This window comes from Schistocerca serialis, chromosome 6 (genome assembly GCF_023864345.2).
Source record: "Schistocerca serialis cubense isolate TAMUIC-IGC-003099 chromosome 6, iqSchSeri2.2, whole genome shotgun sequence".
Classification (NCBI taxonomy): domain Eukaryota; kingdom Metazoa; phylum Arthropoda; class Insecta; order Orthoptera; family Acrididae; genus Schistocerca; species Schistocerca serialis.
In genome coordinates this window covers 574,847,884-574,871,026 of record NC_064643.1, presented here as the reverse complement: position 1 = coordinate 574,871,026, position 23,143 = coordinate 574,847,884, and the positions used below count along the sequence as shown (strand labels likewise).

Here is a 23,143-nt window from a genome sequence, read left to right as displayed (position 1 = left end):
AGATGTGTGCATGTATTGTGTTTAATAAATAAATCATTTTTAAGTCCAGCTGTTCTGATTATGTTATCAGTATGCTTCCTATCACCCAGTAGGGAATTCTACTACAGTGATGACCCTGTATAAACGACAAAATGCGTCATGCAAGTTATCGTGATGATCAGCCTACTAAGCATTTACAATGCAGCCATCTGGAATTAATACGTGTAAGTGTATGAACAGCATAATCATTGTGAGGAACCAGTGATAAAACATTAGTGTACTTCAGCTACATGTGGAATGTTGCCAATCAACACAACACTTACTATGTTATGAGAAATGCGGTCAACAAACAACTTGTTATTGGACTTTGAACAAGAGTCTACAATGAATACACAACAGTGTGCACAAAATAAAAAACAAATACATCTTAGTTCAAATGGTGAAACATTTCACAAGTCACCTTTGCTGCATTGTGAGAATGGACATTTGCTCATTCTGCTCATTCTCATTCAAACATTTGAATACTATTCAGCAATACCAGCTTGGCTGATCATAGACATGCCATGTAATAGCCTTTATTTACCTTACAAGCTCAACCCACAATCAAAAGCGCTTCCGTTCAGACTTGAGCAGCCTACTCTATGGTTGGCCACCAATGAATGTGAAGACAGAACAGTCAGACTTAATCAGTGACAACATCTTGGCAACACTTCCCCACAACAAGTATGATGCAGCCAAACCAGCACTGCTTCACTTGCTCTCCAGGACATCTGAGCAACAGTTAAAGCAGGCTACCTATGATGAACAACTGGGTTATAGAATGCCATCTCACTTTTTGTAATGACTTTGATCTACACTGGACACTGACCTCATGTTTGGATGCTGACCTGCTGACTATCTGGATCATTAAACTCCCACCACAAGTACAACTATGAATGACGTCACATGAAGCCTAATCTTCTGCGAGATGTTTCACTTTAATGGACAGAGCGTTTACGCTACTACAAGATAGGTATCATAGAAAATTACAAAGGCACTGCACCTTTGCAGCACATCAGCACAAGGTCACCCACCTCAGGTGCCCACCACCCTGAGCAGAGCTGACGACAGCCCCCCTGACAGTGACGTCAGCACTCTGACTCAACACACTGCACACAGTACCACTTCTGCTGCAGGCAACACTATGATGAGCACCACCACCACTGACTCATGATCACAGCCCTGCTGGTACCATGCACAGTCTGGAGAAACCGCAAGCAACTTCTGCTCCCCTTATGGATTCCCAGACTTCAAACATGGGCTGCCATAGGCACACTAGCCTGTACAGAGAAGCAAAGACGCAGACAGACACTACACAGGACTCAAGTGCACGCCCCCCAACCGCACACCTGGGTGGCTGACTGTTCATCTTCAATTGTAATTTGAAAATGCGCTTTCTGGAGGACACTGGAACTGACATTAATCAATACCACTAGAGAGCAAACCGACATTTGACAAAACATCAATATTACTAGTTCATGGAGCAAACAATTCAAAGATCAAGATGCATGGATCCACCACACAAATATCACCTAAGTACCAACTCACATAGAACTTCATGTTACTAACATCATGGAACTGGTAATGGGAATAGACTTGCTTTGTCACTTCCACCTCTCACAAGTCATCTAACATGCTTCACTCCTACAGCACAATATGAGACATCACATCACACGGCTGCCCATCTGGGGAACTGTATGATGATATTAGGTTTGTAAATACACTTAAGATGTGTATCATGACAGCATAACAACTGTTATCTGCTCACAAGCTTTATGCTGTCAGCTGCGCAGCTTCCAACACACTCCATGCTGGAACGTGTATCTCCTACAAGGCTTCAAGGACACACTGGCTGCACTCGAGCTAGCAGAGGAGCAGCTCAAGGCCATCTCACACACTGCTACTCTGATGAACACAAAGGAACACAGACAACACCACTCTCATTGACTGAACACTTTTGCATGTGCAGGTGTTGGTGTTCCTTTAGATGTCTCGTAATTGAACACTCCTGCTAACAGCTTGCTTAATGACTGTGAATGCAAATTATTTACCAAAGCTAAGTAGCTGAATGCCTTAAATATCTTCTTCAATCCAGCATACAACACACATTTTGTTACTTCCATTTCTTGTATTTTCGTCTCTTGGTTCTCGGCTGCTTGATACATCTTATGCATGTTACATCAACTTCCTAATGTAGTATGGCCAAATCTCTAGCATTTCATGAACCTTAAAGTACTTGAATAAAAGGCCTTACCTCCAATTCAATGGAACCATTCTTAACATATTTAGGTAACACTGGCATACTTAAAGTTACAACAAAAGTAGCAGTTTTCTTTTGCTATCATCTACCTTTTCCGTTACATTGCATGATGTCTTCTAGTTCTCTCTCTCTCTCTCTCTCTCTCTTTTGTATAGATTAGCTGTGGCTATATCTATTATATCTTGGCAAGTAACAACATCTTTACTTGAATTACGTGATAATTCTTGGACTACTTCAGATGTGTGTGCCAAATACTGTCTAATCTGTCAAACTGCTCAGATATTTTTACCCACTACCAGATGATGAGCTACTCAAATGGTCTAACTTGTCCTGTGCTGAATATTTCTGGAGAACTTCAAGTAGTGGCTCTTGTCTGGGTTTTACCACTGTCAAAAAAAAAACTAAATATAGCAACAGCAAAAAATATTCAGATCATTAATTAATAACTTGGAAAAATCTCTATAAGTTTATTATTGTAAATGGAAAACCATAGAAGTGTTAAAATTGTACTTTTCTCTAAGAATTACATGTTTATTGGCAATTCTGCATACAATTTTTCTATGCCAAAAGTGATGTGCAGCTTCCAATTCATATACTCATTAACTGTTGCTTCCTCACTACCAAATCATAACAGCTGCTGTTCTGCATTTATTCCACAATGTACTAAAGAAACCAACAAATTTGTTAATAGTGATATGGATGGTTTTAGAAACACTCATCGTAGTCCACTGTTTGATGGATTGGAAATTATATGATTTACTATTTTGCTTGTGAGGGATAGGAACCACCCTTATCCAGGCAATCTTTAGAGGGTTTCTGTGGTGCAGAGCATCTTATTATGTCATACAGTGAATGATATGTTCTGAAATTTCTGTCACATCAGCATTCATTGTGATCTTCAATATTGACTTTTTTACTAATGAGACATGTTTAGTAGATTCACATGCAATTTGTCCTTAGTGATCACCTGAGTGTTTTGTCATGAGAGAAACATGCATTATTTACCTTCAACATGTACAGTATGTACACAGTGTGACACTGACAAAGATTTCAATGTCCTGCTTAGTAAAATATCAAAGGGTTTCTCAAGTGTCAAATAATTTCTTGTGCAACAAGGTTAGAAGGCTGTCTGCAAATGAGTTACTGAGCAGTATGTCTAGCCTTATTTTGAATGCTTGCTGCTATTCTTAACTGTTTGCAGTTTTCCTTAAGTTAAGAAATAAATGATGCAAAATCTGAAATGTCCAACTTTTCTGTTCATCTGCTATTGCAGCAATTCATCCATAGATAATCTTCAGAGTAAAGGTGTCTGTATTTTCACACAGTTAGGCCATTTGGAAGTGTACCGATAAATTTTGTGAGCATAAAAGCACATAACACTTCTGCTACAAGGAGATGTTCAAATTTTTCAAAAATATTCCTTAAATATTATTGTGCACCATCACTAAGGGGCACCAAGATGCCTGTGTTTAGTTTTTTGTTCAACATATACAGAAACAGTGAGGTGAGCTTCACTCAAAGCAACAAGAAACTTGCAACTGGTGGAAACTCTAGGACGTGAATTTAAACTGCAAACCTTTCTATTGTATTAAACCTCTACACTACGTACATATGATTATAATTTTTATTGATTTGAGTAAATAAATAACTTACTAATTTTTTGTAAGAATGTGAATCACAGAAGGGATTAATTTATTAAAGGAAAGTACCAATGCCAAAAGCCACCAATCAGAATGTTTCTCATTGGGTGCTGAGAGATGAAACTGATTCTGTCAAAGATACCTTTGTGAGAAGACTGAAGATAGCCAGAATGGTTGGATAGTGTGACAGACTTACAGGAACCAGTACCAGGATGCTGACCCTGCCGGAACAGCAGAGGAAGGCTGCTGTGTACAGCAAGTGATGTGGTGCATTCGCTAGCCTGCCTTCTCTGAGACTAGAATGAAAACTGTGAATTGTTGCAGCTCTTTAACACCTTAGGTCACAATAGTTAGACAGGTGTTAATCTCAGAGACTAAGCTGGCTGCCGTTTGCTACACTGTATAGATGAGATCTACCACAACAACCTTAAAAAATTGCCCAAGTAACTTCAAAGACATTCTGGGAGGGCATTTTTAATTGCTCATAAATTTATAGAGATGGTTCATCATTCTATTTCAGTACTTTATGGTGATGGTAAATTATAACTGACTTTGCACAAAAATGCATGGAACCTTAATTTATTAAAATGACCCCCCCCTCCTCCCCTAAAGCCAGCATGGAACCTTAATTTATTAAAATGATCCCCCCCCCCCTCCTCCCCTAAAGCCACTGAGCCATTGCTCACCCCACAGATTACACTCCTCTATGGACATTCTTCCCAGAAGCTTAGCTAGGCACAATTTCAGACTAGGCAGGGAGCTGTTGGAGTCAACTCACTGAAATCAGTATTAAGATTATGCCAATAGATTTACCTCTTTTTCCATTCTTTCTTGAAACATGGCAGTTGATATTTGCAGTAGAATGGCAGTTATTTCACATGGCTACAGTAGTATGTATGAGGGAGAGTCAAATGAAAACTTTAAATATTTTTTAAAATATTATTTATTGTGCAGAAGTGGTACAAAGCTGTATCACTTTTCAACATAATCTCCCCCATGCTCAATGCAAGTCCTCCAGTGCTTACAAAGAGCATAAATTCTTTTAGAAAAAAATTCTTTTGGTAGTCTGTACAACCACTCATGCATCGCGTGGCGTACCTCTTCATCAGAACGGAACTTTTTTCCTCCCATTGCGTCTTTGAGTGGTCCAAACATACAGAAATCACTTGGGGCAAGGTCTGGTGAGTATGGTGGATGAGGAAGACACTCAAAATGCAGGTCTGCGATTGTTGCAACTGTTGTACGGGCAGTGTGAGGCCTTGCATCGTCATGTTGCAAAAGGACACCTGATGACAGCAATCCATGCCACTCTGATTTAATTGCAGGCTGCAGATGATTTTTTAGGAGATCTATCTACGATGCACTGGTGACAGTGGTCCCTCTAGGCAAGTAATGCTCCAAAATGACGCCTTTTTCGTCCCAAAAGAGAGTCAGCTACCCTTCCCTGCTGATGGTTCTGTTCGAAACTTCTTTGGTTTTGGTGATAAGGAATGGCGCCATTCCTTGCTCATTTTCTTCGCTTCCGGTTGGTGGAAGTGAACCCAGGTTTTGTCCCCAGTAACGATTCTTGCAAGGAAGTCATCACCTTCTTGTTCAAAGCGCCGAAGAAGTTCTTCACAAGAATCAATGCGTAGTTCTCTCATTTCAGGAATCAGCTGCCATGGCACCCATCTTGCAGACACTTTGTAAAACTGGAGCACATCATGCACAATGTGGTGTGCTGACCCATGATAATCTGTAAACATGCTGCAATGTCATTCAGTGTCATTCGGCAGTTTTCCATCACTATGGCTTCAAGTGCTGCAACGTTCTGTGGAGTCACAACTTATTGTGCCTGACCTGGACGAGCAGCATCTTCCACTGAAGTCATTCCATTTGCGAACTTCCTACTCCATTCATAGACTTGATGCTGTGGCAAACATGCATCACCATATCGAACCTTCATTCATCAATGAATTTCAATAGCTTTCACACCTTCACTATGTAAAACCCGATTAACAGAACGCTATTCTTCTCTGGTGCAAGTTGCAAGTGGGGCGGCCATCTTTATACTGATACTGCGACGGTATGTGTGCATCTGCACTATGCTGCCAGCTACAGGCCATTCTGCACACTGTTTGTAGCACGCTTACCAACTTACAGGATAACAGAGCAAAATTTTGACTTGTTGTTAGAAATTTAAGGTTTTCATTTGACTCACCCTTGTAACAAGGTTCTATGTACTTCAGAAGAAGACATGATTGCATCTACATCTATACTCTGCAAACCACTGTGACATGCATGGAAGACTGCACGTCCTACTCCACAAGTTTTTTGGCTTATTCCTGTTCTATTCAGATATGCAGCATGGGAAGAATGATTGCCAAAATGCCACTTTATGTGCTACAATTAGGCTAATCTTCTCTTTGTGATCCCTATGGGAGTGGTACATAATGGTTGTAATACATTCTAAAGGTCTGCAAGTTGGGCATTTTGCTCACTTGTACTTCCTCAAGTGCACTGCGCAAGTACAAATGCTCAAAGTGGGGCAACCTTGGGTAGAACAAGATGCCACAGGGAAGGTAAAGACCAACTAGTCCGGCGCACTCACCCCACTGCTGTTGCGATGGTTATAGTGGTAGCTTGGTGTGTCTGCAGGCTGTCTTTGGTTGTGTCATACTCCCACCAGTTGATGGATTTACACCGACATGAGTTTAGTTAGAACATAACACTGTTCTTATTAACAACAAATGCATGTAGAAAAATGTAAGTTAATGTGGATGAGTAGGAAAAACAAACCCATAATGTTTGGATACAGCATCAGTACTGTCCCGCTTTACACAGTAATGTCGTTTAAATGTCTGGGCATGATGACTTGAAGCGATGTGAAACAGAATAAGCAAGTGAGGATTGTAGTGGTAGGGAAGGCGAATGGCCAACTTCAGTTTATTGGGAGAATTTTGGGAATGTGTGGTTCATCTGTAAAGGAGTCCACATACAGTACACTAGCATAACATATTCTTGAGTACACAACAGGGTTTAAAGAAGAAATCAAAGCAATTCAGAGGTAAGCTGCTAGATTTGTTAGCAGTATGTTCAGTCACCATGAAAGTGTTACAGATATGCTTCAGGAGCTCACGGAAATGCTTGGAGGGAAGAAGACATTCATTTCAAAGAACACTACAGAGAAAGTTTAAAGAACCAGCATTTTAAGCTGACCACAGAATGATCCTACTGCCATTTACATACATTTCACATAGGGACCATGAAGATAAGATACGATAAATCAGGGCTCATACGGGGGCAGACAGACAGTTGTTTTTCCCTTGCTCTATCTGTGAGTGGAACAGAAAAGGAAACTACTAGTTGTGGTACAAGGTACCCTCTGCCACACACCATATGATGACTTGTATGTAGATGTAGACATAGAACTGCATTTAATGGACATGTTTGCCTTTGCACATTACTCCCTCAAATTTTGGGAAAAAGTAAGTTATTGTAATTTTGTTCCAGCTTACCTGGAACCTAAATTTTATTACAGATTTGATGAACAGTTATGAAAGTCTCTTCTCTGTCAAAACATATGTCATATTTAGTAACTGTAAGGGTGATTACACAAATGTTACTATTCTTTGCAATGGCCAAATGTCAACTTTCTCCTGAATGAGATGGAGATAGTGCTATTCCAGTGCTTGTAGTATCCACAGTTAAAAGACGATAACACAACAGCTGTACCATACTGCCAAAATACCGGTGACACTGCAAATAGCATTCTGCAATTAATTGCAATTTTCATTTGCTGATTACACAGCATATATTAAACAAGAAAACTGGATCTACAGTAATCTGAAGGTACCTCTTTATCTTTGGGCACTGCATTACAATGGCATTGCTTTGTGCATTCATAATAAAATAAATTGAATTGTTGGATAATTCTCACTTTGGAGCACTTCTGTTGCATCTTTCAAAGGCTCTAAAAATGTAATGAGTTCTTTTGGAGTGGTGTTGTCATAAGCAGTTACCTTTCCATAATACGCCTTTTTCAAGAAGCATTTCCATGATTTTATTATACTGTCCAACCACAGACTGTTGTACTCTAAACAAGCTGTTCCATCTAATCTTGATTTCATGGTTCAAGTTTGTCTGTACTGAATTCACATCATCAGTTTTCTTCATGAAATGGACTCTATCTCAGGCAGCAGAAGCTCTGAAATAAACCACTTTGACCCCATTTTTCAAATAATTGTCATCAACAACGTGCGTCAGGGCTGTGTCCAAAACAAGTGTAAGGCATGCATAATGCTGAAAGAATTGCAATGCCCTGCATTTATTAACACCTCGGTAAGTGAGAAATGAAATATTATTAAAATGCTGGAGATTTACTCTCAAGCTAAATAAAGTTTTTCAGTGTAGTTTTTACAAATTCCCCAAATTTTTCTTCTCGAGAAAATGATTTATCACAAATACTATACTTCACAGTGCCCTGTCTTGATAAACAAATGCACAGTAATTGATAGGTATCATGTTTTCCAATATATATTAGTCGAAATATTCACTATATGTCCAAAGACATTCATGCCTATGGCCTAGTTAACGCTGTGTATCATACTCATCCATATTTGATCAGCTTGTCTTCCAGTGTTTCATATTTATATCATAGAGTGAGGCAAAATGTTAGAGACATCTATATGTCCCAATTCTGAATTGGCATTTACAAGCTCCAGACTTAAATGTGAAGTCCCACACCTGATATTAATGTAAATGGACAAAGATCTCTGGCACACATTTCTATGCACCTCCTAACGTGGTAAGCTGTCACCCACCCAACCTCCACAACATCCTAGTCCATCCGTACGCCACTCCCAATCCCAACCCCTTGCCACAATGATCATATCCCTGTAGAAGACCCAGGTGCAAAACCTGCCCAATCCACCCATCCAACATTTCCTATTCCAGTCCTATCACAGGTTTATCCTACCCCATCATGGGCTAAGTCACATGTGAAAGCAGCCATGTCATTTGCCAGCTCTGCTGCAATCAATGCACAGTTTTTTGTATTGGTGTGACTATCAATCAGCTGTCCACAAGGATGAATGGCCACTGCCAAATTGTGGTCAAAAGCAAAGTCTGCTGAACATAACACAGTTGATTCCAACTGCTGCTTCACTACCTGAGCCATCTGGATCTTTCCCTCCACTACCAGATTTTCTGCACTGGGCAGATGGGAGTTATCATTACAACACATTCTCCACTCCTGTAATTATCCCAGCCTCAGCCTATGGTAACATACTCTCCTAACAGCCTCCATCCAACAGTCACCCCCCCCCCCCCCCACCCCCCTCCCCCCTCTGTCCATCATCTCATCCCCATTCTCATCTCTCAAATGTTAAAATGTGTGTGAATTCCTAAGGGACCAAACTGCTGAGGTCATCGGTCCATCGGTCCCTAGACTAACACTCTACTTAAACTAACTTATGCTAAGACCAAAAGACTCACACACACACACACACACACACACACACACACACTCACACTCACACACACACACACACGTGTGCACGCCCGAGGGAGGAACTGAACCTCTGGCGGGAGGGGCCGCGCAATCCGTGACATGGCGCCTGATACCGCGTGGCCACTTTGCGTGGCTCTCACCTCTCACCCTGTGTATTTGCATCTCTCTGCCAATGCATCCGCCCATCTTTCCCAGCTCCTCTCCTTTTTTCCCACCTCCCTGCCTCATAATGTTCTGATGCTGTGCCTGTGGGCAGTTTAGTCCCTGCACACTCCATCAAAAAGCATTTGTCTCTCTCCCCACCTGTACACTACTATCCTTTCCCCTACTACATCCCCTTAAGATTGCTGCTTGCATCCCACGTGACGTTGTATACCAGCCTGAGATGCTGGGAGTTGGTGGTTGTGTGTGCGTGAGGTGTGCTTTTGTGTGTGTGTGTGTGTGTGTGTGTGTGTGTGTGTGTGTGTGTGTGTGCGTGTGTGTGTGTGTTTTTTACTTTTGACGGTTGTGGCTGAAAGCTATATGTGAGTGACTTTTAATTGTGCCTGTCTGCAACGTGATGTGTTTTCTTTATGGTAAGCAGCAACCTGTTTTTTACTACACTGATAATAGTCCTACCTGGAGTTTCCATTGTTTGATTAACCAACATGTGAGATAACTTTAACTCTGTCCCCTTATTGCTTAAGCAGGATTCCATGCAGAATTTAAGCAAAAACATCCATCTCAGTTTATAAGACTACGTACTAATTTAATTTCAACTGCTTCCTTAATAACACCACCCTAAAAGCTGGAAGTCCATGCCAGAATCTTCATGTTGTTATATTTCACAGGATAACTGGTGCCAAGGCAGTGTCCTCTAATAGGAGATTTGCTTGGCTGTTTCAAGTGTGTGTGACATTTATGTTCAGTACACCAATGGTCCTTATGGTCTGCCCAATATATGAAAGGCCACAACGGTGAGGAAGATGAGAGACACACAAACCAAGATCATTCTTTATGGATCCAAGAGTAAAACAACAGCTAAGAGGGCTGCTTTGTGGTGACTCAGTGTGGGCCCTGATATCATTATATTACCTGCAGGCAATGGCGGTGCCACAGCTGTGTTAGATAAGCCGGGTTATGTTCAAAAGATATATGTTTACAATCTGATTCGGTGTATTGTAAAATCAGTGCTGATCCAACAAAGAGTATTGAGAGAATGACAAACAACCACCTGAAAAAAAGTTGCTTGCTGCAGCAGACTATCAACAGTTTTACTATTATGCTACTGTGCCCCTAATATTGTATGGCCTTCTGAAGATTCACAACACAGGCGTGCCTCTTAGGCCTATTGTTAGCACCATTAGTGCTTTGACCTACCGTGCACCGAAACACTTTGTTATTCTGTGAGGCCCTAGCAGGTCGGTGTGTGCATCACATTAAGAACACACCAGATTTCTTACACTGATTACAGGGATTGTGTTGAATGACTCCAGTATTTTAGTAAGTTATGATGTGGTCTCTCTCTTCACTCATGTTCCTCTGTTGGATCCACTATGGTTAGCCGAGTTTAGGTTTCGTGTTGAATTAATGAAACTATTTTGACACTTGTTAACTTACACTTACTTTTTATTCAATGGCCAGTACTATGTCATCATCACTGAAAACTGTGTGTTTTTCCTGATATGTTGATGATACTTTTGTTGTGTGGCCCCATGAAGTGAGAATTTAAATTATTCTTAGAACATCTGAATTCAATATACCCACTTATTTACTTCACAATGGAAAAGGAAAAGTATGGCTGCCTTTCTTTCCTTGACGTGCCAGTTAACAGGAAGGCTGATGGTATCTCGGGACATGCCATTTTCAGGAAGACTGATAGTTATCACCCTCTGGCGCAGTGTGAAGGGATAATACATATGTCAGTTCACAGGCCCCCTGTAATCTAACAACCTCAAAGTTTGTCAGCTAAGCTAGCTCATCTTGAAGACCTTTCATCAGACTGGTTACTGTGAAGGACAGGTTATATGTGCATTGTGCTATGCACTAATCATGAACTGGCTGCGTGATGATGATGATAACGAAGTGGCACCAAAGTCTGTGGCTTTTTTGCCTCATACAGGGAGTATTTCCAACAGAATTGGAAATATGGAGTAACAAGTGTCTTTCGACCACCATCTAATATTAAGGCTGAAATTAGGATCTGTAAGAGATGATCATGGGTTGCGTAAGGTAGGTGTCTATAGTATTTCTTGCACTTATGGCATGCCATTTATTCATCAAACAATCACAACTGTGGAGGACCAGTATATTGACCATAAGCATAACACACACTTACACAGCCAAGCAAATCTCCTATTGCAGAACATTGCCTTGGTACTTGTCATTCTATGGAATATACAACACAGACTTTATGGCTTGCATTTCCAGATGTTGGGATACTGATATTAAGGAATCAGTTGAAATTAAAACAGCAAGTGACCTGATAATAAGGTTTTCACTTAAATTCTGCTTGGAATCCTGTTCTCTTGGTGCCACTGACAGCCTCCACATATGACTAAAATTTTGTCAGCTTTCACGAGTGGTCTTTCAATATGATTCTGCTGTAGTAGTCATCAAAGGATTAATACATTGCTCTTTTGATAGCTGTCTCATTCATCATTTCTCTATCTATAGTCCTGCGTTTTTTGTGCAATAGCCACTGTTTCTTTACAGAGACTGTATACTATGGAAGGTGTCTCGCCTCATATACCTATGCAGTATTGGCAACTATAATACTAAGCTTGAGCCACAGTTCCTCTACGTGCTTCTGCATTGAGCTACATGTTTGGAGATCCTCCTTGCGTTGTGACACTAATGTCTCTTTATCTAGTTAACTTACTTACACACACACACACTCCTCCACCCTCCCTCTCCCTCTCCCACTCTCTCTCTCTCTCTCTCTCTCTCTCTCTCTCTCTCTCTCTCGGAATTTAGTTTTTGAATAACCTATCCACAGTACCATCTTCATTAAACATCTGCAATGCAACAGAGATGAATTGGAAGCCACATGTAATGCTGTATTATCCAACAAGGCTGTTTGATGATTGGTTTGTACAGTACACTTTTGAGTTCATTGGTCTCTATCACTTAATTTATTAGGCCTACAAGAACAATGACTGAATTTAGTTACTACCCAATATTTCCATTTCACAATACCACTATTAAAAATAACCTTCAACACCTGTTAACTTGTGAAATATAGATGACATTATTCTTGAACCTGGATGCCCTTGCAGTCATGATCCATTTGATTTTACCCATTTTTCTTCATTGATTCATTCTTACAGAAAATGTGTCTATGGCAATGATAATAGCACTTACATGTGCATGTCCTCAATGCATAGCTCAATGATGTGCAAAATACATTCATTGGCGTGTCTGGGTGGTTTTGGCAAAATAGTATATGTCTAAAAAATTTAATAAATGACCTAGATGCTCTCTTGTTGGTTGTAATATTCTAATAGATGATTTATACAACAAAATAAAATTAATTAAGAATGAAAAATTTACCTGGTACAGTGAACCATTTTTATTACATGTCTTAACCATGAGCAGTAACTAAAGCAAATTTTGATATGGAAAATAGGAATTCATAATTTTTTAAAAATTCTATATTTTTTACTATACCTTCATTAACATTTACAGCACATTATTTATAGCCCTTAAACAGTGTTGCCTCATTAGATATTAATCAACATTCAATACATGTCTCAAAAGTTAATGAAAAACATGCAATAACTTACAAAATTAAATTAATTAAAAAAAGTTATTACCTGGTATGAAAACTGTCTTACAACTTTATACAAGCGATTTGCCTCCTCAGCAAAGTATTCTGCCTGTGTAAAGAGGTCTTGTGTTGTCTTTAACGCTCCTTCACCTCTTGTGAACTGATACATGGAAAATGCCATGGAAGACATATTTTTGGCACGCTTCACAATGTCGTTGTTCTCTTCCAGCGCTGATCCACTTTCCTGCCACTTGTCTGTCTCAGCATCCATCTCCGATGATATGAGTTTCATTTCCAAACCAGTTTTTGCTATCTTGGCCTGTTCCTGAAAAATTAAAAGGACATTTTAGTATTATGCTTTCCTATGCTATGTACAAATGGAGAACCACACTGAACAGCATCTGCATCATGGATAGCAAAAGCGAGGCTACATTTATCCTACTACACTGAAAGCTGGCATGCTATTGCTAGTCTACATTTCCTGCATTAACTAATGGCTCATGTACATAGTGTGAGAGAAACTGCTCCCTTGAAATAGTACCAGCATGTATATTTGGGAAAATGAATAGCTGTCGATTTCAGGAGACACTACACAAATGATTCTGACAGAAAAAAGGAGAGACAGGCTGAGAGATTTCTGAATATCTAAGCTATTGTGATAATACTGGAATTCAACAATATATGTTTTTAAAATGCCAGCTTCCTCCACTGTAGGTAATGTAATTCTCAAATTGCAATAACACTGGACTTACGACAAGAAATATATTTAATTGACTGTAGAAGAGAGTCCTGCAATCAATGAACTGACCATTGTATAATGGGCAGTCAGTATCTTAATAGCTGAATTTGGATTTTAATCCACTCTTCTTTTATCTGTTTTTTGTTATAACAAGATATGTTACCTAAAATTATGAAGGATAGATTGCTACTCACAATAAAGATGACACATTGAGTTGCAGACAGGCACAATGAAAAGATGGTAACACACTAAACCTTCGGTGAAGCCTGCATGAGAAAAGAGAAACACAAACACATTCACACCAGCAAGCACACCTCTCATATACATGACTGCTATTTCTAGCTACTCAGACCTGAGAAGCCAGAGATAGCAATCATGTGCTTAGCATGTAACAGCCTTTTTATTGTGCCTGTCTGCTATTCAGTGTGTCATCTTTATGGTCAGTAGCAGTCTATTCTTTATGTAATCATCGATATCCCGACCTGGTTGATTGGTTGGTTTAAAAGGGTGGGGGGGGTGGGGGGGGGGGGGGGGGGGAGGGGGAGGGCAAACTGCTAGGTCATTGACCCTTTGTTCCAATTGAAGTAATTCCACAAGGGTGGGAGTAAAATAATTGAGGCATACAAAACACAGTTGGAAGAAAGGAGAAAACCACAAGAATGACAGAAGGGCAACAAACACTAAAATGGACAAAATCAGACAAGAAAACCACAGAGAGATGCAAGAAACACGTAGAAGAGATCAAAACCAGAGAGCAGGTTACCATGGCTGGCTGACCATGAGAAAAAAAGGAGAAGCCAGCCACTCTGCAGCACATTAAAACCTCCACCCTAAAGACACTAGGGTGGAGGACACACAGGGACAAAGGACATGCGTTAAAACTTAGACCAAATGATAAAACTCACCCTCAAGAATAAAACGTAAAACTAAAGCTGCTGTTGGGGCATTGTCGCCCAACACCGAAGGCAGGGTGCTGGGAAAGGTAAAAGTCCGCCGCAGAGCAGCTAAAAGTGGGCAGTCCAGCAAGAGGTGGACGACTGTCATTTGTGAGCCACAGCAACACCAAGGTGGGTCCTTGCGACACAGGGGTAACCAAGCGTTAGCCACGTAAGGCCAATGCAGAGCCAGCAGAGGACAACTGATTCCCTGTGAGAGGATTGCATGGAAGACTTCCACACATTCATAGTGGAGGGACTCCAGCCTCCACCAGGACACTGGTCACCAGACTCGTTCTAAAAGCTCCCGTCGCTAGGCGAATGCCACTGTGCTGCACTGGGTTGAGGAAACGCAACGTTGAGGGTGCCACCGAACTGTAAACCAGACTCCCATAGTCAAGGCAGGATTGAACATGGGCTCTGTAGAGCTACAGCAGCTTAGAGCGATCTGCACCCCAGTCAGTGTCGCTCAGGCAGCAGAAGGCATTGGGGTGCTGCCAGCACTTTCGCTTAAGCTGACGAAGGTGAGGTAATCAAGTCAATCGGGTGTCGAAAACCAGTCCTAAGAATCGATATGTCTCCACTACAGTGAGTGGATCATCATTAAGGTAAAGTTCTGGTTCTGGATGAATGGTGCGATGCCGACAGAAATGCATGACACATGACTTTGCAGCTGAAAACTGGAAGCTGTGGGTTAGAGCCGATGACTGCGCCTTGTGAATGGTTCCCTGTAGGCACCCTCAGTACTGGAGGAGCAGTACAAAATGCAGAAGTCATCCACATACAGCGAAGGTGAGAGCGACAGCCCTACAGCAGCTGCTAGAGTGTTAATGGTCACTAAAAATAGAGACACACTCAATACAGAGCCCTGCTGGACCCCATTCTCCTGGATATGGGGGGCAATATGAGAAGCACCAACTTGGACATTGAAAGTACGAAGTGACATGAAGTTTTGGATAAAAATTGGGCGTGGGACCCAGAGAGCCCACTCATACAATAAGGCAAGGATATGATGTCGCCAGGTCATGTCATATGTTTTATGTAAGTCAAAAAAGGCAGCAACCAGATGTTGGCATCAGAAAAATGTTGTTCAGACGGCAGACTTGAGGGACACAAGACTATCAGTGATAGAGTGACCCTGTTGGAAGCCGCCCTGACATGGAGCCAGTAAGCCGCGTGACTCCAGCACCCAACCTAACCGCCAACACACCATATGTTACAGCAGCTTACAAAGAAAGTTGGTGAGCCTGATGGGCCGGTAGCTATCCACATCAAGTAGGTTTTGACTGAGTTTGAGCACTGGAATGATGGTACCATTTGAGGATGCGAGAGGCTGGGCGGTATGCCAAGCATAGTGCTCAGCAAAACGCTCGCCAACTGCGTGTGCATTGGTAGATAACACACCATTGACGTTAATGCCAGGGATGCCTGTTGGGGTCTGCTACAAAAAAGACATCTGATCTACGTCCAGACTTGGGAAGGTGACGTATGGCACCCAATGGTCAATAAGTACCTCTCCCAACACACCTGTTTCCATTGTTTTATAAGCTGGTGAACGCGAGCATGAAGCCGCTTAAAGGCTATTAGGTGCCGTAGGGAAGGGTGGTGCTTATACCACTGTTGAGCTCGATGATTTGGGGTCACATTTATTAGCACTGAAGTTTGACCTTGACCACTTAGAGACTGCTGGTGTTTGACTACCAGCAAGAGATGATGTACTACACTTCATGGCGTGTCATCCACACTGGTGCCACCCCATCCAACCAGGTTCCCTCGCCATGGGCATCACTCAGCCACAGCAAAGGCCACCTGGCAGGGTGTCTATTGCTGGGAGTCCCAATTCCCCAGGGTGACGGGCATCTACTCCTTGGCATACATGGTGAGTTAATGGTGCAGGCATCAGCAGAGTGATCCCTGTGAGCTACTACAACCAACAGGGTACATGGTGGCCCCACCACAATGGACTGGCTACCGTGCTGGACATCAGGCTCCAATGAGCTAAGAAGTCCATTATCGTCGGCAGTGCAGAAAGCGATATTGCAAGGAGGATGGAGGAAAACACATGCAGGAGGGTGACCTCGCCCAACAGTTGGAGAATGAATGGCAGTGCAGATCCATGTCAACAAAGGATGCGAGAGGTCTCAGCGCATGATGGACACTATGCACCATGTAAGGCACCCTTCCCCAATTGGCTTGCACTTTCGGAAAATTTTGAAAAATGGAGGTCAAATCCTACAGGGACCATCACATAAAGGCCAAAATGACTGAGACTTCTTTTATTTGCCTCTTACAACAGGCACGAATACCTCGGGCCTATTCTAAACCCCAGACCCGCAGGGGGGATTTCCGACCTGGACTTTCCATTATTTTAGCACATGGTTCTATCTTAGTTTTGGACAAGACCATTTATGCTACATTTGTACTTATTATTTTTCAGAACTTTTATATGAGAATGTATTTTACTTCACAGACACAATACTTTGATAATCTTTAGGAGAGACAATCAATGTTAAAGGTGCCCTAAGGTTAAGAAATTACAGAAGAATACAGAACTTTTGATACAAATGAAATTTCACTTACTTGAAAACAGAAACACTGCAATTATTTTCAAATTACACCAGATTCTATTTGGAAGTTTGATAGATAAATCTTAACACTGAGATTCCTGCACAGATATGAAGTACAAAACATTTTCGAGAGACTGAGTAGTGCACATTATTTTTTTGAAATTTTTTTAAAGCGCTATCAGCTACCTCTTGACATTGCTACACCATTATGATGTTCTTGAAATGTAGCAAGTTTAAAATTAATCAATTAATAATCTCAGGCAGCAATGTGCAGATCAGCAGGCACATCCTTCTACAAGCCATAGTTAAGATACCTTTAACACTGTAACTTCAAATGAAAATGATAACATAAAATAAAATCACTGAATTATTGAAACAGTGCTTAGCAAAGACCATAAAGCACCTAGTTATTGCTAAGCTGAAACAGTGATTATTTGTGCAAAAGAAGCTTTGTGCCGATCTGTGACTGCCAGCTGAGAAGACGCCATGGTGCTAACTAGAGCATGGAAGCAACATGCAAATGAAAGGTCAGATATGGAATGTAAGTGAGCTGTTAGCATTAGAAACTACCTGTAAGGCCAGACAAATCTCGAACTGAATACTTTTTCAGTCACCTCGTCTGGTAAGAAATCTGCAAATGTATATTTTTACGAACAGGTTGGTAAGCACAGAAGAAGATGATGGTGGTGATGAGAAATTCTATAAGTACTAATAGTGGTGGTAGTAGTGGCAGTGGTAACATCAGTAGTAGTAGTTGTAGTAGTAGTAGTAATAGTTGTAGTAGTAGTAGTAGCTAGGAAATGGCCAATGAGTGGACCATTTATCCTCTGAACACTATTATAAGTAACTTACCTCTGAATCTAACCTCACAGGTTTTAATGGTTTGCTGGTTGTACCATGTTTCTGCAAACAAATGAAGCACTGTTAGAAGCTGATACAATTTGTCATCACAACACAAAATGATGTAAAATGTGCACACTATTTACAAAATAGAGAGTGTAATATCATTTAGATATTTCAAAGCAATGCTTCCCACACGGCTGGACACAAACTGCTTCCAGTTAGTTTATAACGTGCAAATTCTCACACAATGGTAAGAAAATACTTAATATCAAATCACAGTTTAAGTTTTCCATAAATAAAAAATTTCTCAATTACCTGTGAGTAAATTCTTATGTTTTAAATTCACAGACATATTATCACAGACAACAAAATGTGGAAACAAATTATAATCTATAGACTATGGAGCTATACACTACAAAAAAATATGGTGCATTGTGCAGACATTCAGCATACCAAATTACAGTATGTGCAGTTACAAATAAGTCTATTAAACTGCCGTATCTGCTGATACATGGGAAGGTGTCAATGACTGAATTACTATTTGCTGTTGTCTGAATAGAAGAATCAGACTAAACATTTTAGTCAACAATGAAAGTCTAAGATACTTAAATTATAGTAGTCTCTATGCTGCATGTCAGTTGAAAGTATGACAAGGCATAGCAATATTGTTGTGAAGAATGTTACCTCAGGTGATGCTGAAAGTTAGTAAATTCTCTAAGGAGAATGATTTATTGCCTGTTAGTGAACAATTCCTCTCAAATTACCGATCTGAGAACACACATATAACCAATTTACAATTTTATAAAGTGGTAATGATCCTCAATGGGCAGCTGCTCTTCTGTAAAATCTGATAGCAAGAGCACCACTAAAAATGAATGTAACATGTACAAGAAGTAACAAAGATAAAGTGAATTTTGGGCACTAACAATGAACTTTACACAAGACATCCTTCTCTCTTCACACACATGACAAAGAGATAATTCTAACTAGACTGATGATTTCAAAATATGCAGGGTTATTAAAAAAACTGGACCCAATTTAATCATTTTATAAAACATATATTACAAACGCAAGTCACAAATTTGAAGCTTCCTGGCAGATTGAAATTGCGTGCCAGACTGGGACTCGAAACTGGGATTTTTGTCTTACATGGGTAAGTGCTCTACTGACTGAGCTATCCAAGCATGACTCACAACTTGCCCTCACAGCTTTACTTCAAGCAGTACCTTATCTCTTACTTTCCAAATTCCACAGAAGTTTGTCTCCATAAGATGTGGGACTAGCACTCATGTAAGAAATGATATTGTGGAGATACAGCTCATCCGCAGCCTGGGTGATTGTTTTCCCGAGTGAATTTTCATTCTGCAGTGGAGTGTGTGCTGATTTCAAACTCCCTAGCACTGTGTACCAAATTGGGACTTGAACCTGGGATCTTTGCCTGATACAGTTATGTGCTCTACCAAGTGAGCTATCCAGGTATGGCTCATGACTTGACCCCATAACTTTGATTTTGCTAGTACCTCCTCTCTGCAATATCCTTTCTTCCAGGGGTGCTAGTTCCACAAGTTACACAGGAGAACTTCCCTGAAGTCTGAATGATACAAGATGAGGTGCTGGTGGAAGTAAAGCTGTGAGGGTACCTTGTGACTCATGTTTGGACAGCTCAGTCAGTAGAGGTTTTTGCCCACATAAGGCATAGGTCTTAGGATGGAGTTCTGATCCAGTGCACAGTTTTAACCTTCCAGGATGTTTCAGACCAGTTCACAATCTGCTGCAGAGTGAAAATTCATTCTGGAAATCACAATCTGCTGCGGAGTGAAAATTCATTCTGGAAACTATCTCCTCAGGCTGTGACTGAGTCAGGTCTCCACAACATTCTTTCTCCCAGGAGTACCAGTCCTGCACGTATGCAGGAGAAAATCTGTGAAGATTGGAAGGCATGAGATGGGATGCTGGCAGAAATAAAGCTGTGAGGGTGGGTCACGAGTCATTTTTGAGTAGCTCAGATGGTAGAGCACTTGCTCATGTAAGGTAAAGGTCCCAGGTTAAAGTTCTTGTGTGGCACTGTTTTGATCAGCCAGAAAGATTCAAAACATGCAAACTTTGTTGCTGAGTAAAAGTAATTCTGGAGACATGTTTTAATGTTTAATGCATCTCCCTCTTGCTGCACAGCAAGCCAAACTCACCTGGTGTGAAGAATCACCTTTCACGTCACCAAGTTCACCACAGCTGTGATTTGATTCCACAAGCTGACCAAAATTGTTGGTAGAGGTGGGACACAAACTGCCTTTTTAAATAAATCCCCAAAAGAAAAAGTCACATGGCATGAGATCAAGAGAACTCAGTAGTCATAAGGTAACTGACAGGTCCTTTTTTTCCCATGCAACTTCTACATACATACTCTGCAAACCAATGTAGTGCATGTCAGAGAGTATCCTGGACTACTACTAGTCATTTCCCTTCCTGTCTCACTTGCAAATAAAGTGAGGGAAAAAAGCTGTCTATATGTCTCCTTATGAGCCCTAATTTCTTGTATCTTATATTTGTTGGCCTTATGTGAAATTTATATTGGTGGCAGTAGAATTGTTCTGCAGTCAGCTTCAAATAACTGTTCTCCAAATTTTCTCAATAGTATTCATCAAAAAGAATGTTGCTCCCTCCAGGGGTTCCCATTTGTATTCCTGAAGTATCTCTGCAACACTTGTGTGTTGTTCGAACTTACCAGTAACAAATCTAGCTGCCCTGAACTGCTTCAATGTCTTTCTTTAATCCAACCTGGTACAGATCCAAAACACTCAAGCAGAACTCAGGAATAGGTCACACTAGTGTCCTGTATGCAGTCTCCTTTACAGATAAACCAAAGACAACAATTTTCCTATGCTATCACAATCCTCAAAAGAACTTAACCACATCCCCAGCAAACCACAGCAGATAACTACCAACCCTATTTGCCTGACCAATTATGTTATAGAAAATAACAACAGTTCTATCACACTTCTCTGGGGCATTCCTGATGATTTCCTTGCCTCTGACGAACATTTGCCATCAAGGACCAGGTACTGGGTTCAGTTGCTTAAGAAGTTTTTTAGCCTTTCGCATGTCTGGGAACCTATTCCATATGCTCACACCTTCGTTCACAGTCTGCAGTAGGGCACTATATGAAATGCTTTCTGAAAATCTAGGAATATAGAATCTGCTGGTTGCCCTTAATCCATAGTTCATAGTATATCATGTGAGAAAAGGGTAAGCTGAGTCCAGCACAAGCAGTGCTTTCTAAAACTGTGCTGATTTGTGGAGAGAAGCTTTTTGACCTCAAGGAAATTTATGATAGTCATTCTTTATGATAGATTTATATAGGTCCAATAATTATGCAGCAAATTAATGTTAAGGACATTGCTCTGCAATTTTGCAGGTTCCTTCTATTACTCCTCTTATATACAGGATTCACCTGCACTTTTTACTAGTCATTTGGCACTCTGTGCTGGACAAGAGATTCACACGCAATCTAAGTGACGGACCAATGTCATAGATTACTCTCTGTAAAATGAAACTGGAATTCCATTTGGAGCTGGCAACTTATTTGTTTTCAAATCTTTTAACATTTTTGTGCACTAGGAATGCTTTTTAATATGTCATCCAGCAGGACTCTGTGTGATGGTCAGACAACGATATCTTTGTATGATTCTCCTGCATGAACAGTTTCTTAAATTCGAAATTTAAAACTTCAGTTTTCATTTTGCTACCTTCCACTGGCACATCAGACTGGCCCATAAGTGATTGGATAAAGCCTTAGACCTGCTCAGCAATTTTACATGGGACCAAAATATTCTCACATTCTTGGCCAGATCTCCTGCTGAGGCATGACAGTGGTAGTAGTCGTATGGTTTGTCATAGATCATTTCATAGACGCGCGAATCTCTACTAACTTTAGTCGGTCATCACTTGCACATTCTCTCTTGAACTGAAAGTGCAACAGCCTTTACTTCCTCAGCATTTTCTGGATTTTGTTGTTAAACTACAGTGGGTCTTTTCTATACATTATTCACTTAATAGTCACATACTTCTCCAGAGCACGATTTACAATCTGTTTAAACTTTGCCCATAATTCCTGTATGTCCATCATAACAGAACTAAATGATGTTACTTCATTGTCTAAGTGAGATGCTAACAACTGCTTATGTGATCTTTCTAGCAGAAGCACTCACCTAGCCTTCTCCATTGATTTATCAACTTTTGTAACTACAGTCACTATGACTACACCACATTCATTAATCACTATCTATATACTGATGCCATTGTTACGGTCCTGCCAATTTGTGGATACAAGGTCCAAGATATTTCCATTGTTTGTGGGTTTGCCGAACTAGCTGGTCAAGACAGTTTTTGGACCACGTGTTCAAAAGAACTTCACAAGACTGTCTGCCTGTATGTCCTGCAATGAATCCACTGATGCCTCTGTTTATGCTCAGTATATTGAAGTATTGCATGATATGGGCACAGACTTTCTTTGAATGATTCTAGCATTATCACAGCATTAATTTTCACTCATTAACTTTGTTTCGTGATGAGGCATAACACACATTTAGCTTCATCAAGTCAGTATCATGTTGCTATGTTTCACAGGCATTTTGTGAACCCCATATATAAACATGGGGATCTATTCAGCTTTCCACTAGCAAGACAAATAAATTTAGCACTAAAATTTATGTATAGGAGAAATGTTTCTTACCATGTCACCACAAAATTCAATATACTTTTGATTACAATTGTACATGGTACATCTTGTACAGCAAAATGGATCTCAAAATTCATCATAGAATTGGTTGCGGTTTTCTTGATTCTCTATTAGCTCTATTGATGGACTTATCTGGACTATGCAAGACACTTTCTTCAATTTGTCTC

The 23,143-nt window shown here is 40.6% G+C and overlaps 1 protein-coding gene across 1 annotated transcript in view; it reads right to left on the bottom strand.

The window, feature by feature from the left end:
• LOC126484111 (alpha-catulin) overlaps positions 1-23,143 on the bottom strand; it is a 395,942-nt gene that overhangs the window by 25,515 nt on the left and 347,284 nt on the right. Inside the window, exons 8-9 of the mRNA XM_050107489.1 lie at positions 18,251-18,301; positions 13,204-13,482 (exon numbers count right to left, since the gene is read on the bottom strand). Coding sequence (XP_049963446.1) covers positions 13,204-13,482; positions 18,251-18,301 — 330 coding nt within the window. The remainder of the gene's footprint in view (positions 1-13,203; positions 13,483-18,250; positions 18,302-23,143) is intronic.